Source organism: Pagrus major, chromosome 21, assembly GCF_040436345.1.
Source record: "Pagrus major chromosome 21, Pma_NU_1.0".
Lineage (NCBI taxonomy): Eukaryota > Metazoa > Chordata > Actinopteri > Spariformes > Sparidae > Pagrus > Pagrus major.
This window is the reverse complement of record NC_133235.1, coordinates 7,036,305-7,060,822: the sequence shown is the minus strand read 5'-3', so window position 1 is coordinate 7,060,822 and position 24,518 is coordinate 7,036,305. Positions and strand designations below refer to the sequence as shown.

General features: G+C 38.9%; 1 protein-coding gene across 1 annotated transcript in view; it reads right to left on the bottom strand.

The window, feature by feature from the left end:
* Nucleotides 1-24,518, bottom strand: part of astn1 (astrotactin 1) — a 413,206-nt gene that overhangs the window by 281,020 nt on the left and 107,668 nt on the right. Inside the window, exons 6-7 of the mRNA XM_073491141.1 lie at nt 7,124-7,231; nt 5,284-5,433 (exon numbers count right to left, since the gene is read on the bottom strand). Coding sequence (XP_073347242.1) covers nt 5,284-5,433; nt 7,124-7,231 — 258 coding nt within the window. The remainder of the gene's footprint in view (nt 1-5,283; nt 5,434-7,123; nt 7,232-24,518) is intronic.

The window sequence follows — 24,518 nt, the reverse complement described above, 5'->3', positions numbered from 1 at the left end:
ATGAGGTAGAATGGGAAAAGAGGCACAGAGACGTAGAGAGTAAATGAATAGATGGCAGGTGGAGAGAGGTTTGGAAAGCGGGAAAGAGTGCACGCATTGAAAACATAAAACCAATATACATATTTGGGCTGAAAGTAGATTTTGCCATTTCAGAATGCAATTTCATAACACTTATTTGAAATACAACAAGAAAAAAGGACACGCACACAAAAGCATTTTGGACTTTGCATCTTCTCTTCCACTGAATTGAAGACAGCAAAAATAATATACTATTGTTCTAAACTGAACAGGGAAATAAGGTAGTTTAAAGGTGAGAAAACTTCCATCCTTAGTTAGAAAACCTTCGAAATAAAAGTTTGATGAAAGCAGAAAATAAATATTTGATACAAAAAACTAAACCAGTTGACTTACCTGTTGAAAACTGAACTTAATTGAATTCGAGATAAACCTAACCCTACAAATATTTCAGTGAAAGCTTCAAATACAACCCTCACAAACACCATTTTGATATTTGAAAAAGAATGCTAATGGTTTAGTATCATTAAGGTAGGAGCTGACAGCTTGACAACTACAGACCTATAAAATAAAAACTACTCAAACACAGAGAAACATTTTAACGAAACAACACTTATTATAACAAGACTAACACTTATGTTTGTTATTATAAGCACGCACAGGCAGCCAGCTGAGCCATCCACTTTGTTGCCCTGCAGCCAAACACATGCATCAGGAGGAAGGAGGTAACAGTGAGAAAAAAAAGAGAATTTGTGCACATATTTTCCACGGTGTTTGGATAAATATTAGCAAAGATTCAAACAGTGAATGCTCACACAGTGTCATGAATAAGTGAACCATGTTAGTGTTAATGTATACACTAAAGGATTTGAGTGTGACATTGTTTGGCCACAGCTTTACTGATACACCTCAACTTTGCTGTCCTTCAATCCTGTGCAATGGGAAGTTGTATTATGTATTTCATGTATTTCTCACTGAGCCATGACTTTACATACAGTGTGCATTTAATTCAATTATCTTAGGATAATGACACACACAGATTTTATTGGCTAGTGCCCTAATGAATATAACTAAATTGTAACTTAGTTTAAGGTTCACTGTTCACTGAGTATAATCAATTGAAACTAAGAATTATTTTGTTTCCATTACCTTAGAGTGGGGTTCACAATGATGCACCGCCATCTTCTACAGTAGCCCAGAATGGACACACCAAACCCTGGCTCTAGATAGGACATTGGCTGTTTTTGGCTGCCACTCTATGTGAGGGTGATGTGAGGGGGAATTTATTTGGTTGAAATCTGCAACCTCACTGCTAGATGTCACTAAATCCTACCTACTGGACCTTGTAAGTTGTGTGACTGTAAGAAAACCCGTCAAACTCTGAGCCTGTTCAGGCTACTCTGCAGTTTTACTTAAAAGAAACCATGTGAACAACGTCACTACGTGCATGATAAAACAGAGCACATTTTTGCAGATTGTAAAATGCGAGGTGTACCACACTGCCTTCATTGTTTTTTAAATTGTTGCTTGATGACCAACGAATCATCTGTCCTTTGTATAACTGTGATTTTGCTGTGAAGTAAACTTACGGGTCTGTACATTTTGTTTTGGCTAGCTAGAAGTAGCTAACTTACTTGGTAGTAGATAATTAGCAAACTCATGAATAAATAACATCAGCATAAAAGAGCTTTGGTTGTGATTGAAGGTGAAAGGCCGTTCCCAAATACTACACTGGACGCAGGGCAACAGAGGTCTGAGGGGAAATCACAGGGAGTACCAAAGCTTGTCCCAGTGCTTCGCCTGGATGATGGTACCTTCAAGGCTTATTATCATATTTGAAAATGTACGATGAGTCAGAAACAATGACAATGACAGGTGCTATCTGCTCTGAGTTGAAGTTTTTTCCAACTGGAGGTGTTCATACCGCTTCTGCAAAAATGCAAGGCACTCTGGGGGTCTAAAATGCAAGGCACTCAGGGTGCATTAGCATTGTTCACTTTCACTGCAACTACTGTGTTCTGTCTGATTGGGCAACTTTTGTACAATTATTTACTGTGGGATCAATGTTTAACAGTTAATTAGCTTAAAATTAGTTATTTTCTCATTTAATTACACAAAGAACCTAAGAGGCAATTATCTGCCTTGATCTTTACATGTGTATTATTGGTGGCACTAATAATAGTGACATAAAAACAGCAGCATGATGGGATTAGTGCTGCATTCTAGTGTCAGGTCAACATGTCGTCACTATTTATGAACAGCTTTTAAGGATCCTTTACTTGTAATTTAGCTACAATTATTTACGAGCCAACACGTGTTTCAGTCACCATGGAACATGAATATGAAAAGGTATGACCATAATAAAATCTTTGCAATCTTGATAAGCCGCATTCAAAATTAGATTTGTTTTTAACGTACATTGTACAGGGTACCAGTTTCACTATGTTGTACATTCTATGATATGTGATCAACAAAAAATTCTCCCAAAATGTCTGTTTTTAAATAAATACAGAAATCAATCAGCCAAAAAACAACAAACAAGCAACATACACTCACAAGTAGGTTACTGGGGCTCCTGGACACCTGACACAGCAGGTGTCATCATAATACCTGATACTGAGAGTTATCTGCTGTGTGATCTCTGTAAATTAGCAGCAACACTCATTGACCAAAGCCCCGTTCATTTGCAAACATGGGATGCACTGGGCATTTGCTAACCCAGGCATATTTAATGACTTGTTGGCAAGCTCTGTGCGCCCTAGTTAGTGCCATCCCCTTTGATGATCCCTTTAAAACTAGAGCACACCCTGCAAATGGCTGGACGCATCTTGTTTGTTTGTGGAGCTTCATAAAATAGCTAAGAAAAACTTTTAAACTTAGACACCAATCAGCAATGTGTTTTCTTTTCATGGCACTTTTTTATGTCCGATTTGATGTCCTTGGCAGTCAGAAGCATAAAATATTGTTGTTTTTGCATTATGGAATGGATTCTAATATTAAACATTTGTGCTTTGTGGATGTATAAAGAAAAATAATGTGCTAACTGACTTCTGACAAAATGACTAATTATCAGTATATAAAACTGGAGCCATCTCAATTCTGATATTCATCATCACATCGAGGGTGAAGCTCACAGGAGGCTACAAATGCCTGACTGGACTTCCAGAGCAAGCATGAGTGGAGTGGGCTTATTAGTGCGTTTAAGCATCACTGTGCAGCACTTTAGTCTGGGTCTAAATACATTTAATTAAATGTAAAAATGTTCCAAAATGTTTGATAGTATGGATAATATGGACAGGAGACAGCATGGTCCTGGATGACCATCTCATGGAATCTTGACATTTCAGTCACAAGGTGGCTCATACAATTTCAAGTTGAAAATACAAATTCACCAAATCGTTGGCATTCTTCTTCGGTCCTCATCTAGTGGAAAAACAATGACAGGCAGGTACAAAAAACAAAAAACATGATTTAGTCTGACCCAGGAAAGGTCAACAAAAGAATTCTCTTCCATTTAAGCCAACAGAAGCCATGTCAAATATGAGATGGACCTTGATTCTTTTACTCACCCTCAACTAGAGTGCTGCCCAGCAGCAGAACGCTCATACATACATTCATTTACTCAGCAGGCCTACTTTTGCTGTAATAATTTAATGAGAAAGACTTTTCTTGGTCATCATGACTCATATTTTTTAGCAATGCTAGCAAAGCTTGAGATGACAGAGTCAGTCAGATGGCCTTAACAGACATCCATGTTCTCCTCAGGGTGGATTGAAATAATTGTGGTATTCAAATGACTTTCCATCCTGGGCTGTCATCAGGCCAACATTTTGTTTGGCCAGTTATTATATGATTTATGACCAAATCCCTGCTAAATTAATTGCAGTACCATCAGCCTCAGCTGGACTTTGCGTTCAGTGCAAGTAACCAAAATATTAGCATGTGAACAGGCTACACGAGATGGTGAATATCATAAATGTGCTGTGTATCAGCATTGCTTGTATTGACACTCTAAGCATGTTAGAAGGATGATGTTAGCATTAGCCCTTAGCATAGCTGTAGAATCTTGGTCCCTTTGCACCATATGTTCAACATCCTTCACATTTTATGAGCCCCCGAGTGAGTGAACTGCACAGGTTCTGGCAGATAACCATCCAGGACCGCAGTAGGTCAGAGCAAGAAGTGATAAATAAAGGTCCTCAGCTTCTATTGGGAAGTGCACATTATGAGCCTTAGACCACTGGGCCACAGGGACATCCACTGAGATAAGCCTCAGATATGTTCAATTTAAGCCAAGTTAGTCATAAAGAAAAGTTTGTCCTGTCCTCTGCTATGAACCTTGACTAGCAGGAGATATTGTTATCCTGTATAAACAGACAAACATCCGGATGATTACTTTCCCTGATGTGAAAGGCAAGGAGAAAGGTGTGACTCTACAGTCTTCTCTTCACTGTATTTGAAGGCAGACACATGCGCAGCTGTTGGCATTAATAGCTTCTTTCCCCAGTGGTAGATTCCAGATTTTCATCTGATTCACCATGACATCAAATCAAGTCTGATGAGATTGTGGAGACATTTATGGAAACATTCTAAATCGATCCCAGTTTTGTAATTCAACAGGCGAATTCGCCATCTTTCATCTCTCCTTTCAAAGTTCCCTCCCAGGACGACTCCCTGGAATTTTAATATCTCCCTGGCAGGCCAGCGTATACCACCGGAAAGCAGCAGCGCTCCGAATCAAATCAGACCTCCAGATGATAGATGAGTGAGCCTAGTCACAGTCTATAATATATCTGGACTGCCAGCTCACTCCTGTGACAGCTGAAAAATGCCAATGAGCCAGCAGGAGCCAGCGTCTGGCCCCTGCAGTGTTTTTTTTTTTCTTTTTCTGCAGGTGCAACATTGAAATTCATTAGTGAGGTGGTTCAACATATCAGAAGGTACAAGGAGAAGAGTGATGGAGGGTTTGCTGCGGGTGGTCACTGCGACCTGGCCTCAATGTGCTCTGATGCTTTGAGGGCACATTTGCCGTGTGGTCTCACATGGGAAGGCTGGGGAGGGGGTGGTCGACCTGGCATTTACCTTTGTCTTTGAGGGAGCAAAGCAAATCGGCAGCCCGACCACAAAATGCAGGCACTTGGTTTGAGAGATACTGCGAGCTGAACTCCCCAGAGAGCGGCAGAAAAATGCCAACTCAGCCCCCCGGGGCTTTGAGAGCCCACAGAGGTGTGTGTGGAAACACAGTCTGAGGCTGGTGTAAAGCCTTACCGTCAGCGATGAGGTGCTCCGGCACATGTAGGATTACCCGGACTGAGAGGCTGCAGGAGAGGTGAGAGGAGTAAACTAGGCCGATCACGCAGCTGATGACACTGATCAGAGTCAGGGTGGTCTTATTGATGGGGCTCCGCGGGGAACCTGCTGTTTGAAACAAATGCACAGGCAGGGAGTGGGGAGTGGTGGGAACAAACAACAGAGATATGTGATGCAGTGACCACTTTTTATTCCCCCACAGCCCCTCCATACCATAAACATACATGTACACACACTCACAAACATATACACACACTGCCTACACAGGGAGTCATTTTACAAACAAGCCAAAAAATGGGCTTAGCGCCCATGAAAAGGACCTTTGGATCAAAAACCTCAAGCCTTTGGGAGGTTTAGACGAGGCATAGCTCAGTGGCACAGAAATAAGGTTTACCTTTGAAGGGTATTAACATCCACGCTGGGATGTGGGCAAAAAAAAGAGACATGGGCCGAAATAAAAGTGGTTCAGAGGTTGTTTTGCAACCTCCCCTCATTCCTCTGCTCTTCCTCTCTCTGCCAGAGCGAGAACGCTTCCCTTATCTCTTTTACTCCAGAGTGCGACACACAAAGTGTTAAATGTGACCTCATACCGACAGGGCCATGCATACATGCACACGCGCACACACACAAAATCACAGTGACCTTGAATGAAGCCACTCACACTTTTAAGTGCTTATTTTTTCACTAGCAGAGTAACTCTAGATTACATTGTCACTTTTAAATTACTCTGGCAGAACTTTCTCATTCAAAAGCCGCCCAAGGCAATCCTTTAAACAAAAGCCAGCGTAGAAAGCCGACCTATCGTATTATGTATAAAACGAGTTTATTTAATCAAGTAACTTACCCAGAAACTGTGTGGGGCATTATTTGACCTTTTTGACATCCTTTGTTAAAGTTTATATTTTATAAATATTTATACAATTGAATATTACATAGAAAAGTGGCATGTTTCAATATTTCCATCCCATCTCTCATCATTCCTCTGACTTCAGGAATTTTTTTGTCATGCCTAATGAATCACCCTTTCCTCTGGATCTAAACAACATAGTTAGCACAGTGTTGCAGCCGCTTTATTCTATTCTTAATCCTCGCTCTAATTAAAGGTGTTGGCTACACTTCTGGAGGCTTTGCTTTGTTTATGACACCTGTGCACATGATGGAGGAATAATTGGCTCGGAGGCGTTGTAAAGGCTTGTAACGCCTTCTGACAGCAGCTATTATTTTGAGGGCATTGTCTCTTCATTTATCTATTTATTTTTTTATTTTTTCTCTACGTCTCTCTTCCACACACCATTACTGTACATCAAAGCTGCGAGGACATGGCATGCGGACAGAAAAAGCATGCTGCACTACTTCACTGACAACATTTGCAGAGGATCATCCTCAGAAATAATATTTGTGTGTAATATTATTTCAAAAAATAGTTTTTCACATTGTGAGATAACATTGATATCAAAATATTCTGCACCAAAAAACCTTTGATCTCATCATCTTGTTTGATTTCAGTCAACAAGAATGTATGCAGATGCATTGAGATCTGTGTGACATGCTAACAACCATTCTACACACACGTATGTATATACACAGCATACCGTATGCACATATTCTATGTATAGTCCTTTAGGAGTCATGAGCACACACAACACTGGAACCATCCATCTGCTATATGCACTGTAAAGGTTACTTGTCATGCGTCGTGGCGATGGTAATACCATCAGACGGCGGGATAAACTGTAGGTGTATGAGTCCTCCTTACCCCCTGAGCCCCACGCGCTGTTGGCGTTACCATTTCTCATACCTCGACTCCGGCGGCGACTGCGGTTTGGGTCGGTGTAAAAGGCCAGCTGAGGCTCGCTGTCTGCCTCCGTCCCAGAGTCCCCGTCTGGGTTCAAGAAAGTTGAACCCGCTGTTGGATTCACACATAAAGAAATAAAAAATACACCTACAATGAAAAAAAAAAGTTCTGGACCCGCAGTGGGCAATTTGTTCCAAAGTTGGCTTCACGGAGATGGCAGGGAAGGATGAAGCCGCTGCTGAACTCAGTGTGGAAGCAGATCAGAGCATTAAAGTTGTCTTCAATCAATAATTGAAATGTAGGCTAATGGACATCGAAGCCAAGCAGAAAGTTCACGGTATCATACATTAAAGAGAAGCTTGAAAACAACTTTTTTCCCATTACTGATTTAACGTGAACAACTCCATATTTAGACACTTAATTTACTATCCAACAAGAGTACATTAATATACAGCACATCCTTGAATGAACTGACAGCAGACCAGCCAAAACTTCCCACCAGATGTGGGAGCAGAAGTGAACACAATGCAGCTGCTTGAGGTTGATTTGTGTCTTTTAACCGAATGGATTTTTTCTAAAAGAAGTTTTCTTAAAAAAGATTTGAGCAAATTGTACTTCACCTTGGCTGTTTATTAAAAACTTTGAAAGGTGAACCTTTTACAGTGGATATTGTATGTATACAATGTAAGAGATCTGATATAATAATGTAAAATATTAAGTTGAATAAGTGAGTTTAAAACCTTCCTCAAATTAATTCTAGGAGACAGATGGGGACAGAATAAGCACTCATTAGGTACTGTACACACAGTTGTTTATGATTCAGTAAAGTACAAAGATCAGGACTTCATTTGTGATCACCTAACCTTTTGCTGTTGCACAAATGGATGATTCATTTTTTATAATAACAATAATTAATAAACGGTAAATGTATAGTCATGTTATCGATGAACTGAACAGTATTTATTAACCATTTACAAAGTACTATAAACATCAGTTGCAACTTTACAAAAACAATTGCTTGGTAAATGGTTTATAAAGCATCAGTTAACAGTGAAATAATTATTTACTTACATTTAAAAAACTATACATTTAACATGTATTAATGATGGTTATTATAAAGTGCAATTGTATGTAGCCCCTTTTTGCTACAGTATAAAATTCTCTATACAGGAAAGCTGCATGTTTTGGAGTCAGTCTTGAGAAAGGAGTGGACAAGTGCATCGCAGGTAGTGCTGGGCAGTATATCAACTTTTTAAGATATATCAATATCAAAACGAGATATAGAATGAGACAATACCATTTATATCAATAGCCTGATGTTGCGCTGCATGAGCTGCTCTTCCACAGAGTCATGCCACTTTGCATCTCTCCTCTATCACCCCAGGTTTCCATCGGGCGCGTGTCCATGAAGATACGTGTGCGACGCTATTTTGCTCCGTTCTCCACGCAACTTCATATCCCACCGAGAGCGTTACAGAAGTGGAGTGTGCTCCTGGCTGATACAGTAAACCTCCTGAGATTTTGCTTATTTCGTCACATTCTCCTTGATTTTTGTGCTTCTACCATGGGTGAGTAGGCTACGTACTTAAATGTAAATGTACTTAAATGAAAATGTACCTAAATGTTCGATGTAGTGAAGTGAAACGTGATCCTGAAACGGTACGATGCACTATGATGTTCCTGTGTGTGACTTCCTGCCCGGCACGATCTGCTCTGTTCAGCTTGACGCAAGCTGGGACGCCGCTGAGACGTGCCATGGCCCAGCTGGTGGAAACATGAGCATTGACTAGAACGACCGCAATCAGCTCCGGCGACCGTATCGCAGCCGTCACACTCTCCACACAACCCCGCCTCACTCAGTCACAAGTTCTCTGGAAGATTGAGGGAGACGCAGTGCTGCTTCTCTATTTTAATCAGTCTGTTAATCACTCTATTCAGGGTTGTGACATATGTCACATGTGCTACACGAAAAATAGCATGTGTGTGATGAATGAAATCACCTCAGTAGCACCCCTGCAATACAGCTTTGCACTGTGTGGGTGAGAGACAGAGACAGCTGTGTGTGTGAGGTGAGGGTCTGTGTGCTTGCTGAATTCAGCATAGTTACGATACAGACCTCAATTTTTCCTAATTGTTGCTGTCTTGTTTTAAAGGGGCGATATGTAAGAATTTTAGTTGAACACATTGAAAATTCAACTACAATTATCGACAGAAGGTTAATAAATAGCAGAATGGACATTATGATGCCTATGTATTGTGTTGCAGAGGTTTCTACTGAAGTCAGCATGGTACCCAGCCAGCCCGGTCCAAGGCTCTTGTGCTAGTGGTGTGAACATCAACACTCTCCTGGTCCCTGAGCCCCCAGTCTGAACTGCTAGCTACACTTAGCAGCAGTTAGCGGTTACTCTGGTGATATACTTAAAAATGAATTTGCTAATGAATTTGACAGAGGGACAATTCTTACATATTGCACCTTTAATAAAAGTGCCTGTGACATATCAAATGTGGTTTTGACTTACAACTGCACATTTAACCAACTATTGTGTAATGCCATTCAGCCTGAAAATACCAAAATATGAATTTTGGTCCATATCGCCCAGCCTTACATTGCCATAAATAGACTGTGTTGGCCTACCGTCTTGTTAGAGAATGAGAGGCCAAGAAATGACACACAAAGCTGTCACTGTCACCGATTTCAAACACAGACCAGCATTTGCAAAAAAATGCTTTAGATATAGGATTGTAGTTAATGAAAGCTTTCACCTATTTCAACCGATTCAACTGTGGAACAGTGACATTCAAGTTGCCTCAGAAACCAGTAATATAAATCAACTACAACTTCTAGATATTGGATTTCATATACTGTATCCAACAGCATCCAAGTTGATTAGAATAATTCCCTCCTCAGTTAAAGTTGCCCGGCCCACATGTAGAGTATTCATATCATATACTCTATTGACAGTGGTATTTATTTCAAATTAAGTTTTGCTTTAACTAAAGCAGTAAACAGTTATCTAAGATGACCTATGGCTATTATGTAACCAACTATTTCATTTGAGTAGTTGACAACTTTTTATTGATTTTATTCCATTTGGCTTCATGTTAGTTTATTTTAATTTTCTACATTTCCATGGAGGGAACAAGGGAGGGATGCACAAAGTACCTCTGGGATAACTATTAAATATTTTTAATCTCAGGCAGGCACAAAAAAATAGAATTAAATAAGGTGTTAGAAATAGTTTTTATCCAGTGACTGAATATACATCTGTCCACTCCAGTGTACGCTATGCACCAAAGGGTGTTTACTGCCTATTTTGATATGCCTTATTTTGTATGTTTTATTTAAAATTGTGATAAAATGTACAGTTGAAATGCTAAGTTAGACGGCCCAACACCGACAGGCAATACCTTTTCACACAACGTCAACTAGTGGACGGATGTATTTTCAGTCACAAAAAACATATACTGAAATAAAGTTATCAGCATGATATTTTTATGATTTGGGATAAAACAAACATTAAAAAACATGTATTTGTGATGTATTAATTATTGCATGAAAGGGTTCAAAAATATTGATGGAAGATGGTGGATGATCTGCATACAGTATATGAGATGGATAACATGAAGACTAAATTCACAGCTGAACACTATATTTGTATATATACAATGCTATTTGGCTGTGGTTTTGCATGACAACATAATTTTTTTTGTGGTTTCTTTTTTTTAATACCTTTTTTATGTTGCAAAGTATTAAAAGGCCTAGATGACATTTGTATTTGTTCATAAGCTCTGTTTGGAAAGAAAATGCCTCTCATATTCAATTGTTCTGTTTAGCATTTTGATATGATCATGTCCCTCTCTTACTTCTAGGTAGAAAATAACAAAAACCAGCAGTGGTGTCAGACTGCTCTGTCATTTAAAGGTTGAGGGCTGTAGGTACAACACGGTCTGATAAACAAAATGCTCTTACAGTACAATATGTCTATAATGGATTTCTGAGTGTTTTAGGAGAGGCATTAGCTATATTTAGAGGGCATGTATTGAAGCTTGTCTTACAAGCGTTAGCGGATTGCGTTTCATAAAGTGAGTGGGGAAAGTCCATCAAAGCAGCAAAGATTTGCTGCCTCAGCGGGATGTATGTGAACCAAAATAAAATTCATGCTAACGTTGCTCAGTGACAAGAGCTTTAAAAATCCCCAACCAGGACACAGTGTTTGATTAGACTAGAGAAGATCCCTCAGAAAAAACAAAAACGCTGTTGGCAGCAATGTCAATGTGACAAACTGAGGAAAGGACTTTTTCATGACAGCAGCTTCATCAGCTTTTCATATTGTTGGTTTGAGAACAATATGCGCTGAAGATATGAATGCGCAGTGTAAATATTATTGGCAGCCATGACTATCTGACAGCACAGATGTTGGCGTTGCTTTACTTCACAAGTGGGAAGGCTTTTTTGATGACACCATTGTTTCAGCATTTCACACGACTGATTTAACAATCAAGCAATATTCACTGCACAATTTCCCCCCAGAAATGTTTACTGGCAAGGAACAGAGTCCTCTGGAACAGTTCAGTGTGCTATTAAAACTCTGCAGTGAAATGAAGACAAATTAAATCCCCATGCAGTGATTGGCGAAACAGAGCTACTTCTCAAAACATAAAATATCTTATCATAAATTTAAAATGACGATAAACAAGTAGACTTTTAGTCAAATATCCATCATGTAGGCACAGTTTCTTAATAACAAGGTTTCTTGCTTCACTTGTGTGAATTCATGTCTGAATTCCAGTTGCTATGTAACTGCTAAGATCTCCCAGCCAGAATGTTGTCCTACTGTTAATATTACCCTTCCCTACCTCAAATTCTAGACGATAAATATGGAAAAGTTCACCCCTTCATAAAAATGTATAATCTGCTCACCCAAAACAGATGGAAAAATCAGGTGAAGTTTCTTATTCCACGAAACATTTCTGGAGCTTCACAGCAAAACAGTGTTGCTGCATTCTCCGAAACAACTGAAGCATATGGGGATTCAAGAAGTTAAAAAACTTAAAGAACAAGAAGAACAAGTTTTTTCCTGTTGGATTTAGGTTTTAAAACAAGTCCCCATCTGCTTCAGCTGTTTCAGAGAATGCTGCAACATCGTTGTGTTGTGAAGCTCCAGATATGTTTTGTGGACTACAAAACTTCACCTGACTTTCCATCGGCATGGGGGTGAGTAGATCATGCTGAACTTTCTTCATTGGCTGAACTTTTCCTTGAACTAAGACTGAAGCTGTAGATATAGTTGTGCATTAAAGGGATAGTTCGAGTCTTTTGATGTAGGGTTGTATGAGGTACTTATCCCTTGTCAGTGTATTACCTGCAGAGGATGACTGTCAGGTCTCGCAGCACCGGCAGGAAGCAGAGCATTGCACTGCTGTAAACCGTACCAGCAGCAAGATGTATTTTAGCCACCTAAAATAAGTCCCACCTAAAGAATATATATCCATTTAAGTGTTTGCTTTGTTTTGAACATTTTTGGCACTTCACGTTGCTGTCAAACAACCTTTTCCTTTGGCACTACATTCCGCTTGTGCGTAGGAATACAGACATTGTACAGTTGAGGGAATGTAAAGGCTCCAAAAATGTTTAAAACCTATTGTGAAATTAAACGGGTGGAGAGCAGACGGTCATCTACTGCAGGTAATACATGTTACATGCGTAAACTCCAAAGCTATGTCATAAGCCACATTGAAGCTGACATGTGCCTCATCAATATGTAACGACACATCGGGGCTAGGAATGAACAGAGATACCATGTGGGGACTGGATGAACTGCCATGCCAAATATCCTTAGCTTGCAAGTACACAATACATATATTCTATTTGGATAACTTTAGTGCAAGCTGCACAGGCAAGCCACTTAGTCATAATCTGACAACAACTAAAACTAAATGAGAAGCTGCAGTGCTGTCATAAAGTTATAGTCTACTGTACACAGGCCTTGTGCCAGCAAAAATACATTAAAGTGTGAGTCTGGATGTTCTGCCATGTTTGTTGTGCAATCATTATTTCAGTTTCCTCTTGCTCCTGTAGAAAGTGACAATGTGCGAGGTTGGCAAAGTATAGAGAGATGCAGAAATGTCATCCTCTGCTTTAAAAGGATTTTAATCTAACAGTAGCCAGTTGGGAAATATGAACTGAAACCTTTCAGAGATGCTCTGCTTTTCTATTGGGCCTGTGTATTTATGCAATGTATTGAGAGCATGTTGGTCTGTCTGAGCCAGAAATGGAGCATTGTGCATATGATATGCCACTGAAAACACTATAGCTATGTCCCAATTCAAGGGTCACCCACTTCAAACAAAGTAGCCTATGAAGATGTCACCTTCACAGAAAAGAAAGCTAGTGGGCTAAATCCGCTTCTCTTTAGCAAACCAGACACTCTGGCTTTACAGAACAAGTAATGAAATTCAGACTTTAAAGCAGGGGCTCCTGATTTGGAATACAGATCATGTAAGCGTGTGTCCTTTAGACTGAGTGGGCCCAGTGAGAGCACAGACTCAGTTGAAGGCATTAACCAAGCTAAAGGAACACTGAAGAAAAAATGCCAGAGCAACAAACATGGATATTAAAAATCAGCCAGTATTAAGAAGCTGTCACATCCAGGGAGGATCGATGACAGGCGCACAGAAACACCATTTATAAAGCTGGGACAGTTTTGTGTAGTCCACAGGCAAACAAAACAAAGACAATGATTTTTCACTTCAATTAGGTAAGTGACTCAATCCTTCTGAACAAATTAAAATCTTAGTGAGAGCATTTAGAATAATCTTTAATCCAAATAGTCCCTAATGACAAAAGACGTAGCCTAGTGGCGAGACTTAAAGGTACAGTGTGTAATATGTAGTGGCATCTAGCAGAACAGATTTGGCAGAAATGGAATGTAATATTTATAAGTAGTGTTTGAAAATAAGAGTCACTGTGTTTTCATGACCTTAGAATGAGCCGTTTATATATACATAGGGAGCGGGTCCTCCTCCACGGAGGTTGCCACGTTGCACCGCCATGTTTCTACAGTGAATACAGAATGGACAAACCTGGCACTTGTGGTTTCAGAAGTTTGAAACCACAATCTGATAAAGGATGGCGGATCATATTCATTTTGTACATGAAAAATCACAGGAGCGTGAATCGTTGTCAAAGAAAACTCCAAGACGCTAAGCGAGATCGGGACAAGCGACAGCATAAAACTAGAATAAACATTGGAGTTGTCATTCCAAGATAGAAACCTCTGATGATAGAGAAATGTGCTGCTTTCTGCTGGACAGGTAGGAGTAACGTTAAAGATTACAACTGAATGTAATATATATTTTACCCCACTACTAATGGATAATTTACGACTGCCAAAGACAGTCAAAGTAATGACTTAGTGTGACAGATAAACTGAGAAGTCTGCTCATCATCAAGTTAACAAATTCTGTGAATATTTTTCATAGTGCTCCATAATTAATAATCTTTGTCTTTTTTTTGTCATAACCTACAGTTTTATAGACTAAATAACTAAATAAATCTTCATCTCATCACTTGAATTAGTAGAAATACTAAACGCTGTTGTGGACGAGTCCATATTTAGAAAAATTTGGTTCTTGTCCATGATGGCCACCGTAGCTTCTGGAGCTTCTCCAATGTCATCGGAAAGGGAGGGGTGAGCAAGGGAGTGTTGAAATCTAGAACCTCACCGCTAGATGCCGTTAGACACTCCGTATATTACACACTGTACCTTTAAAGTAAAGCTTTAGCCAGGAGTGCAGTCCACTAGTCTAGCACTGCAATTCTCTAACAGTGTTAGACTCATTACAGACAGTTGAAAAACAAGTTATCTGAATCAATACAGCAACACCAGAGATTTCATCTTTTAATTGAAAACGTTCTTTTTCCAGTTCAAAACCACTTACACTTTAAAATGATTGATTATTCAAGTAACATTTCTTTTGATTCATGATTAAATTGTTTAATCAAGAAAATGTAAGAACATAGTGAACATAACTCTTGACAGCCAATGGTGATACCTTCAGAATGCTTATTTGTCCAACCAATGAATATGAAATGGAAAAGTACTCAATTTACAAATGACTGCAAGTTAAGAAAACCAGAGAAGCCACACTTTTAAGAAGCTGGATGCAGCAAATGCTTGTCATTTCTTAGCCATTCAAGTGGCAAGGCTTTATGGATGGTAATGTTGGTAGTCAAGTCTGTCAGTCCAACACTATGTGCCAGACTGAAATATCATAATAACTATCAAATGGATTTAGATGAAATATTGTCAAGATATTCATGGTTCCAACAGGATGAATCCTACTGACGTTGGAGATCCCATGACTTTCACTCGAGCACCACCATGAGGGCTGACATTTGTATTTTCTAAAAGCTATGAATTGCCATGAAATCTGGTACAAAAATTCATGGTTTCCAGAGGATGAATCCTAAGATCCCTGATGTTTCCTCTAGAGCAACCAGCAGGTCAAAATATTCAATTATCCAATGAAATACACTCACCAGCTGCAACATTAAAAAGACTAACGATTGAAGTGAACAACACTGAACTCATGGGGATGCCATCGGGGAGTGTCGTTGCCATGAGGGGGTGTACTTGGTCTGCAATGGTGTTTGGGTGGGGGTGTGTGTTTCATGTGGCATCTATATGAAAAGACCCAACATTTCCCTGCAGAACATTGTATTGTAACGAGCTGATCAATGTTACTGTTTGTCCTTTTAATGTTGTGTCAGCACTGTTGAGGGCCACCGTAGCTTCTGGAGCTTCTCCAACATCTTCGGAAAGGGAGGGGTGAAAGGACCTATTAATACTAATATTTTGAGCTTTAATTATAATTTTACAATAATATCTGCGAAAGATCAGCATGTTAGCAATCTTTCACTGTGAATATATCAGCATGCTGTGATTAGCAGTAAGCTCAAAGTACCACTGTGGCAAATACATACTTGCTAAGCCACTGGCATGCCTGTAGACTCTTAGTTGACTTCTTTGACTTTTTGAAAACCACAAAAGACATTCATGCCCATTACAAACTACTTCTGTTTGAGCTTAGTCTTGTTGCTTGATAAATTACTTAATTGATTATCAGAATTGCTGTTGATACATGTTCTGTGAACCAATTTACCAGTCAGCATGAATGAAAAGCTAACCTAAAGAACTTAGCATTACAAAATGTGACTTCAAAAAAACTATGTATATAACTATAAAGCAGTGTTATTGTAAAAAATGTTTTTTGTTTTTGTTAGTTGAAAAATGAGATGATCTGGCTGAAAATCAGTGAAGGCTTTACCAATTATTTCAGTCTCTCAAGATCAGATTTGAGTGAAAACTTTCAAATTCAAAAATCTAATTTGTTGTTTGTGCTTGGTTCATTCATTTATATTTATAAGGTCGACCAAACTAAACAACCTGTTATTTGGGAGATATTTCACAAGAATTTTCAATTTCACAACTACAGGAAATGAGCCTTTAAAGTGGCACTCTGAGTACCTGAATAGAGCAGAGCTGTCAAGGACAGCTTTGAGGCTGCACGAGCTTCAGAGAGGAGAGGACATAAAAGAAGTGTTGGCTGCAATGTAATAGTACTACACAGGAATAACTTAAAGTGGTTCAAAGTGCAAACAGCATGTTCTTCTCACTGTGATGTACAAGAAGCAAAGTGTTTTTCAGAGGCAGTTAAGAGAAAATGTACCTTACAGCTTTTAAGGTGAGTGCAGCATGACCTATCACAGAGAGAGCTGCAGCTGAATTTTACTCGGATAACATTTATAGCACAAGATAAATTCATTATAGTTAAAAAAAAAAAACATCAAAAGGTCAAATTAGTACACAACTACAAAGTTTGAAAGTGTCCAATTAGTATGAGGTGTTCTTTAAAAATGCTTTCCAAAAAACAGAGGAGAATAAAAGCATCTCCTGAGGAATTAAGACTAAATCTCACACAGCAGGTAGTCTTCAGTCTTCGCTGTTAAACAGGAGCCAAAAGGTGCCGCGCTCAACTCTGCTATGAGTACAAGACACAGTCCCTCTAAATATTCACTGCAGGATGTTCACCTCCAACTCAGCATGCACAGCAGGCACAAGTAGCTCATATAAACCAAAAAATGTTATTATGTCCAGTACTCCACAACTCTATAAATATGGAAGGGTGCTAGAGCCAAGCGAATGGGAGGGTAATGACACCAGAATGACAACCCATCCTGTTACAGGAAGTGGAAACATAAACAAACAAGGGTAGGGGATAAGGATGTCACAGCAAAAGGCAGCACAATATATGACAGGAATAGAGCAATTATTCTAATCTATTAACCATGTACACAAATCCAAGGCAAAGTTTTACCTTCTCTTTTAAACAGAAAAATACTTCCTTTACTTTCTCTTCTTACTGTTACATCACCTGCCTTCAGTGCATTGTAAAAAAATCCAGTCAAGGGTGTTAAATGAGTGCAAATTATAACTGTAATTACAAAGTGTTTGGGTGTTATAAGGAACATCAAAATGGCTGAGAAAACGAAAACATAATCCATCACACAATCCAAAAAGTTGTGGATTTTCTTTTAGTTTTGTTAATGATATACCAGAAAAGTAAAAATGTTTTGGTCAAGGTTACCGCCTGTGTTTATAAGAAGTTAATCTGAAGTTTGAAGGGACTGGTCAGCATCTGAGCTGGCAGAGAATCAAACCAAAATCCCCAAATCACTTATTCCGTGACATGCAAGTCCTCATAGAGCTTATAATAATGATTTGACAGCTTCCTCTGCTCTTTGTTTTAATTATATATTGGAAGTGTGAAAAGATGCTACAGTAAAATATGTCACAATATATATATTTTTTCCATCTAGGGATCAAACAACTGTGAGCTGACTGCTACAGCAAGAGGGGCTCCAGACAGAGATAACAATGCTTTGACATATATAGCTCATCTTTCACTTACACAGTCCCCCACAAGACCTTCACAAGGGGGATGAACTGTTCCAAGTTAATTCGAGTTTTCAGAAATAAACACACCTTCCATATAATCCAGGATACTTCAATCAAAAATATTTTCAATAAACTGTAACTCATGAGGACATGTAGGTGTTGACAAATTCTCATATTCCTAGATTTTTTTGTTCGCCATAACTGTATTTTCATCCATTTCATCCATGTATTATAATATTTTATTGCAAATTAAAGAAGTTTGCAAAATATCTGCAAAATAAAAGAGTGGTTGTGGTAAGTTTCAAACAAACAATCATTGTCTCAATAGAACAGGGTAATGTTGTGGGAGATTGTTTTTATGCAAATAACTGTTACTATAAGGACTTTGGCACAGTACAAAATATCAGCCAAAAAGAACACTGTTGCCCTTGTTGAAAGACAAACTTGACTTTGAGAATTTCCATATTTGTGAGAGGAAAGAGGATGCTTCTTTGCTGAAAATGGAACAACCAAATAGATTTGTTTACAAGAGACAACAGGGAAGTTGAGAACCTACACAGAGGAGAGAGGACAAACTACAGGAGCTCAGAGGCGAGTTTTAAGGTTTTTAAGCATTGCCAGCAGATATCTGTTGTGTACTTTTCAAATAAAAGGGGACTGATCCTCCTTACGGTGTGCCAGTGGAACATTTGGAAGTTTATCTTCTATGATGTTTCTATTGACTTTGATATTGAAGTATGGAGCACATATAATGAGAGTGAAAATCATAGTAGTTCCGAAGAAGTAACAATTTATTAAACCATTAAAAAAAACTAATTGATTGTAAAGAAGAAATCAAACAAGGTATACTTTGTGGAATTGTTCCACATATTTAAGCATCGAAAATACTTTAGTTCACTCAAATGTGACTAATTACATTGATTGAATCGTGGCATTCCAGTCCATCCAGTTCCATCCAGTTACTAGATTCAGGGCCCTGTTATTGTGAATGGTCTAATGGGAATGAGAACGGAGCCATTCTTAATGTAATTTATAACCATACTTTAACTGCTATGACAACTCAACTGCCTTCTGTAAAAAAAAAAAAAAAAAAAACTGTCTATAGACGAACTTTTAATAAAATACCTATAATGCCAACAGTAAGTGTCTTCTGCAGAAGCCTAACTACAAGAATTTGAGTACCAGACCGTTAACCACATTACATTACCGTATAACCAACAGTAAACCCGTAACATAAGCTAAGGACATCGCAGCTGGCACCACATGAATTAAGTTACCATCAAATAGTACTTCCTTTACAATCAAATTGAAAGTTGCCTCTAATGTGGATCTTCCTTGCTAGCTGGTTCATCTTCTGCCAAGAAAATAATCCAATTTATTGACCTTGAAAACTTGTCGGTTCAAATTTCAGCTTTTCTTTCATGCTAATAAGCACACCCTTTCAGCCAAACACCCTTCTTCTTTCCTGGCAGAGATGGAATATAATCGCAGGTGCAATGAATAACATTAGTCCATTCACTGTCAAGTCAAAATGTCTGCAGTGAGAAAGTCCCACAGTAGGTTAGCCTCCATTTCGATGTGATTTAGATTCCATTACACTTCAAGATCATTAACTCTGATATGCATAATGAATAAACATCCATAAATCAGCTTAAATATCAGAGAAAAAAGACAGTCCAGCACTTGTCTGAGAATCATCAGGTTTTAACATTTTCTTCAGTATCAGAGTAACCCAGTGATAGTTGTATGCACACCAGTGGGGACATTGCAAGCGGGAAGTATTTATAGATGATTCATCATGCATTTTAATGGTGCTGATTTTCCAAATGTAACACCTACATGTACAGAAGCATACATCACAACAGCCCATTTGATGAGCTTTTACAGGGTCTTGCTCTTCTAATGGCTTTAATTATCTATGTTGTCGTACTTGTTCCTAAATAATCCTATATCTTGGTGTTAGCTTGTTTCATCTATTAGATTAGCAAAAACATTTTGGACACCATTTTCACACAGAGGTCAAATTTCACACTGAGCTGATTAAAAAAAAGGAAGCAGCTCTTGATGCAGGAAAAACTCAGAGAATCACTGAAAAATACAAGGACATTGCTTCGGACTGGCTTTAAATTACAGTAGGACCAGGGAGTTCACAGAAAATAGTCTGTAACACCAGCTGTAATTATTACTGGGGTGGGCATGAAAAATTACCCACAAACTGGATTAAAATCAAAAGTGACCCAAATCCAGTCCAAATCTGGCTTAAGTCAGATTAGTTTTATATGAAAATTCACCAAAAAACAATCATCAGTCAATTCAAAATGTGGTCCTATCTTTATGGCGTCATCAGCATTTATGGTAAGTGATGGTCACCTTTGTTATGTATGGACAAGTACAATAATCATTAACCTTGTCCACTGATTTAGACATCATTAGCTTCATTATACTGTATGGTCCACAACTAAATAGAAATAAATTATGCACCTGCTTAGCAATAATAATCATGAAATACTGATAGGGGCCCGCAGGCCTGGGGCCGCTGCCTTCACTTCCTCTGATATCCCTTTCTCCCATTTGGCAACTTTGGTACTTTCAGTTGCTTTAGAAGTTACTCTGGAGTCCATTAAATGTGCTGACATATGGAGAGAAGAAAGGCACTTGGGCATCTTCAGCAAAAAGGGAAAGAGTCATTACCTTACCTGCCTCCTCCTCAGACACGCACAGAAATTGTCCACTGAGGACAACAATAGCTCTATCTGTGCATATTTTATGACAAAGATGGAAATAGTGGACGGGAAAAACCAACAACAGCAACTCAAAACTGCATGGAGCACATCTAATTGCCTACTTAGATAGCTCATTCCTATGCAGCTGGCTTCGGAGAATACTAACCTGTACCTTGAAGCGCAGAAATTTTAAATGGGTTGTGTGTGTGTGTGTGTGTGTGTGTGTGTGTGTGTGTGTGTGTGTGTGTGTGTGTGTGTGTTAGTTGAGTACATTAAGACACAAATCCCTCTATTTTCATATACCAAGTTGATACAACTGATACAACAATTTTAATGAGTGTGCAAGGATTTTGTCTTCTGTTACTGTAGGGCTACAAAGCCTGCAGTTTTCCAGTCAAAATAAAGAATATTTAACTGACTTCTGGGGTGTCCTGTCACTTAACTGGAACTGGCATTTCCCAAGGTAACAGGACACTAATCCTCTTTCTAAGAGCGACTGGTTCAGCGTATCATTCATTCATGAAGATCTAGGCTGGCTATTAATATTGCTTCGGTAAAGATTTGGTTAAGTTTAAGAAAACTAAAACGGTTGTTAAAATAAATCTATATTGACCAAAATCTGCAGTACTATAACAACCATATCTGCCTTTGCTTCTAAGAGACAACAGTCATCATGGGTGGGGTCCATGATACTATGTGATGGAATTTTACAGTACTAAAAGTTATCAAAGCAGGGTAAACAATGTAATTATGCTATTCATATTCAAGTAATCACTAAGAATTTGATTGGCCATTGCAGCTGATTGCAAGACGACATTGCCAGATGACCAAACATTGTTTTGCCAGAACCCACTGGTGTCAGAATTCATGCTGTGCCAACACAGTAATCTCATTAAAATGAATGAGGAGGGTGTTTGTTTTTTTTGTTTGTTTGTTTGTTTGTTTTTGTGATTGTCTGAACACAGCATTAGACCTTTTGACTCTTCCATCACTTTGGTATAAAGCTTCACAGGCTAGGTGAGAAGGTAGTTAACATCTCTGTGTTCTTTGCAGTTCACTGAAAACATGTTCCAGAATTTCTGGGCTCTGAAGTTTTTAATATTCCAACATCGCCATTTAGAGCTGCCAACAGTACCTAGTGCTGCTTTCTGTTGGGTGTTTGGGGCATTCAGTCTTTGTTCTCAGCCTCTATTATTGATAAAAGGGTTTGCTTGAATGTTGTTTTCCTCCACTCTGTTTCTGATTTGAGCTTGCTTTGCTGGAAAGACGTGGTGACTGCAGGTGTGCAATGCAACAGTCAAGGTCGGACAGGAAGAAAGAAAAGAACACCTCAGCCTCCACTAAATCAAGAAAAGAAAATGTCCCAAGATTCATGTTGGTTTTCCACCAGACATAAATGAAATGTAATTAAAATGGATGATTGCTCAAACAAACACATGGGAGGTGGCTGTGATAAAAACGAACAGATGAACACCTTGCTTGTGTTCTTGTGGTGTAGATTTACAATTACAATCATCCCTGCTAGTTTGGAGAAGACCACTGAAGGTAGGGTTCGGTACTGTTCACATCTGAACCAACATCCTTTCCAATACCAATGCCACCTTTTTTCAGTGCGTTATTCTCTCTGTAACAACAAAAAGTTATTTCAGTCCTAACCAGTTAAATGATTAACTTCTAGAATCAATATATTTTGAGCAAAGTCTCCACTAGTGGTGGCTGTATTTTAAACTGATTGGGAATTTTGAGTTTTGACCCCTTGAGCTTGCTGTAGCACCTTAGTGTTAGCAGCAGCAGATTGAGCTAATTATGTGAAGTCAACAGTTATACGTTTGTTTCCATAGCATATTTAATACTGTATCGGTCTACAAATATGAGCGCACATATTGTTTTATGTTAAGTATGTGAATTTAAACAAATCATTTGTCGTAGCGATGCTAACCTCCCACTATGTGTTAGCATCAAGCTAGCAGTCTGAGTGCTTGTTATACAAAATCAATTTGGGAATCAAATAAAGCATACTGTAATTTTTCCTCGTAGACAGTATGCCGTTCACATACTATGTGCCTATGCCGTTCATCATTCAGACATACTAAAAAACATACTATTTCAGTAAACAAAACAACATGTTGGTTAGTAATTTCAGATGCAGTCTGAAAAATGCGCACTCATGTACAGAAATTTGGCACCGATGAATTTATTATGAATTGCTACTTCGTAGTACCGACATAATTCAGTTGGTACCTTTAAAAGTACAGAGTTTGGTACCCAACCCTAACTGGAGGACTGTGCACTGTCTACTCTTGCTTTAATAGAAAATAAGTTCACTTCTGGAGTGTCTCCACAGCAACTAACATCACAGAATTGTTTTAAAAATGGGCTGAGATTAAAGCATCTGTGAAGCCGTGTGTGGAGGAAAGTGAATTATGGTCTGAGGTCAACTGAAAATTTCCAGAATGACATTTGGAAATGTCGCTGCCTTCTTTTTCTCTTGTTTATCATAATGGGATAATGACGCTCCATTTCATCAACTGTAACCTCTCTTCATTTCCTGTATTTCTCAATCTCCTGTCATAGAGTACAACTCCTACACTATCACGGCTTGGGCTGGCAGAGGTGAGCATGAGGAGAGATGGGAGTTCAGTATGATGACAGCAGTGAGCACTAATGAATGATGCACAAAAAGTACTTCAGACTGAAATCGATGGGACTATGGAAAGAAATATGGTTTGACTTACGTAAGTAAAAAGACAAAGAGATGTACTGTATGTTGGAGGGTTTCAAATTCAGACCACATTCACACTAAACATTTTTATTGATTCATTTTTCAAAGGGCATTCATCTCTCAGGATAACATGGTTTATAACAGTGGTTTTATCCTCAGTGTCCTGCAAAGACCTCATGTTTCCTGATCCAACTTTTCTCACACAGCCTTGTATTCTTTACTGTATTATTGATAACCTTTGTCCAATGAGTTGAAAATGCCTCAGGGTCCTTGGGAGTTTTCCAAAGGGCATTCATGATGGTGTCAATGATTAAGCCTGTGTGCTGGCATTCAGTGGCTCACCATGATTTCTTGCCTGTTATGTAGCTGTGAGAGATAAACATTTGCAGATAAAAGATACGTGCAGCTGGGCATCGATCACAATGTTGCTGCAAGTTGAACACCTATTGCCTCCACTTCATGCCTCATTTTGATTGAAAACATTGTCACACTAGCAGCAATTCATTTTAGAGTGTGGACTTTGAATAGATTCTTGAAGGTGTTGGTTAGTGATGTGCGAGTCACAAGTCAGTCATTCAAACCTCGAGTTTATTTTACTGACTTGGGAGTGAGTCCTCATCTCCATTAACTCATTCACTGACTCGCCCCTTTTACCTGCTACAAGCTAGTGTTAACTGTGAAGAAAATGCAAGACCATGTGTAACTCACACTTCCCGCAACTCTTATATTAACTCAATTTGGTGTCAATTACTGCACAAACCTACCCTGTGAGTAAAGTAGCCACTGTGGCACTTGTTTTAACTCAGTACTCTCTCTCTGAGCCCGCTCACTGCCCTGAGCTGTCTGACTGGGGATGCAGGAGTCATTCACTCGGTCACTCAGTCAGTAATTACTCTCCGAGCTCGCCGTCTGACGGTCTGACGTTTGCACAAGTCATTCACTCACAGTCATTCATTCATTCACTACTAGCTTTCCCAGTGTTGCAGTGAGTG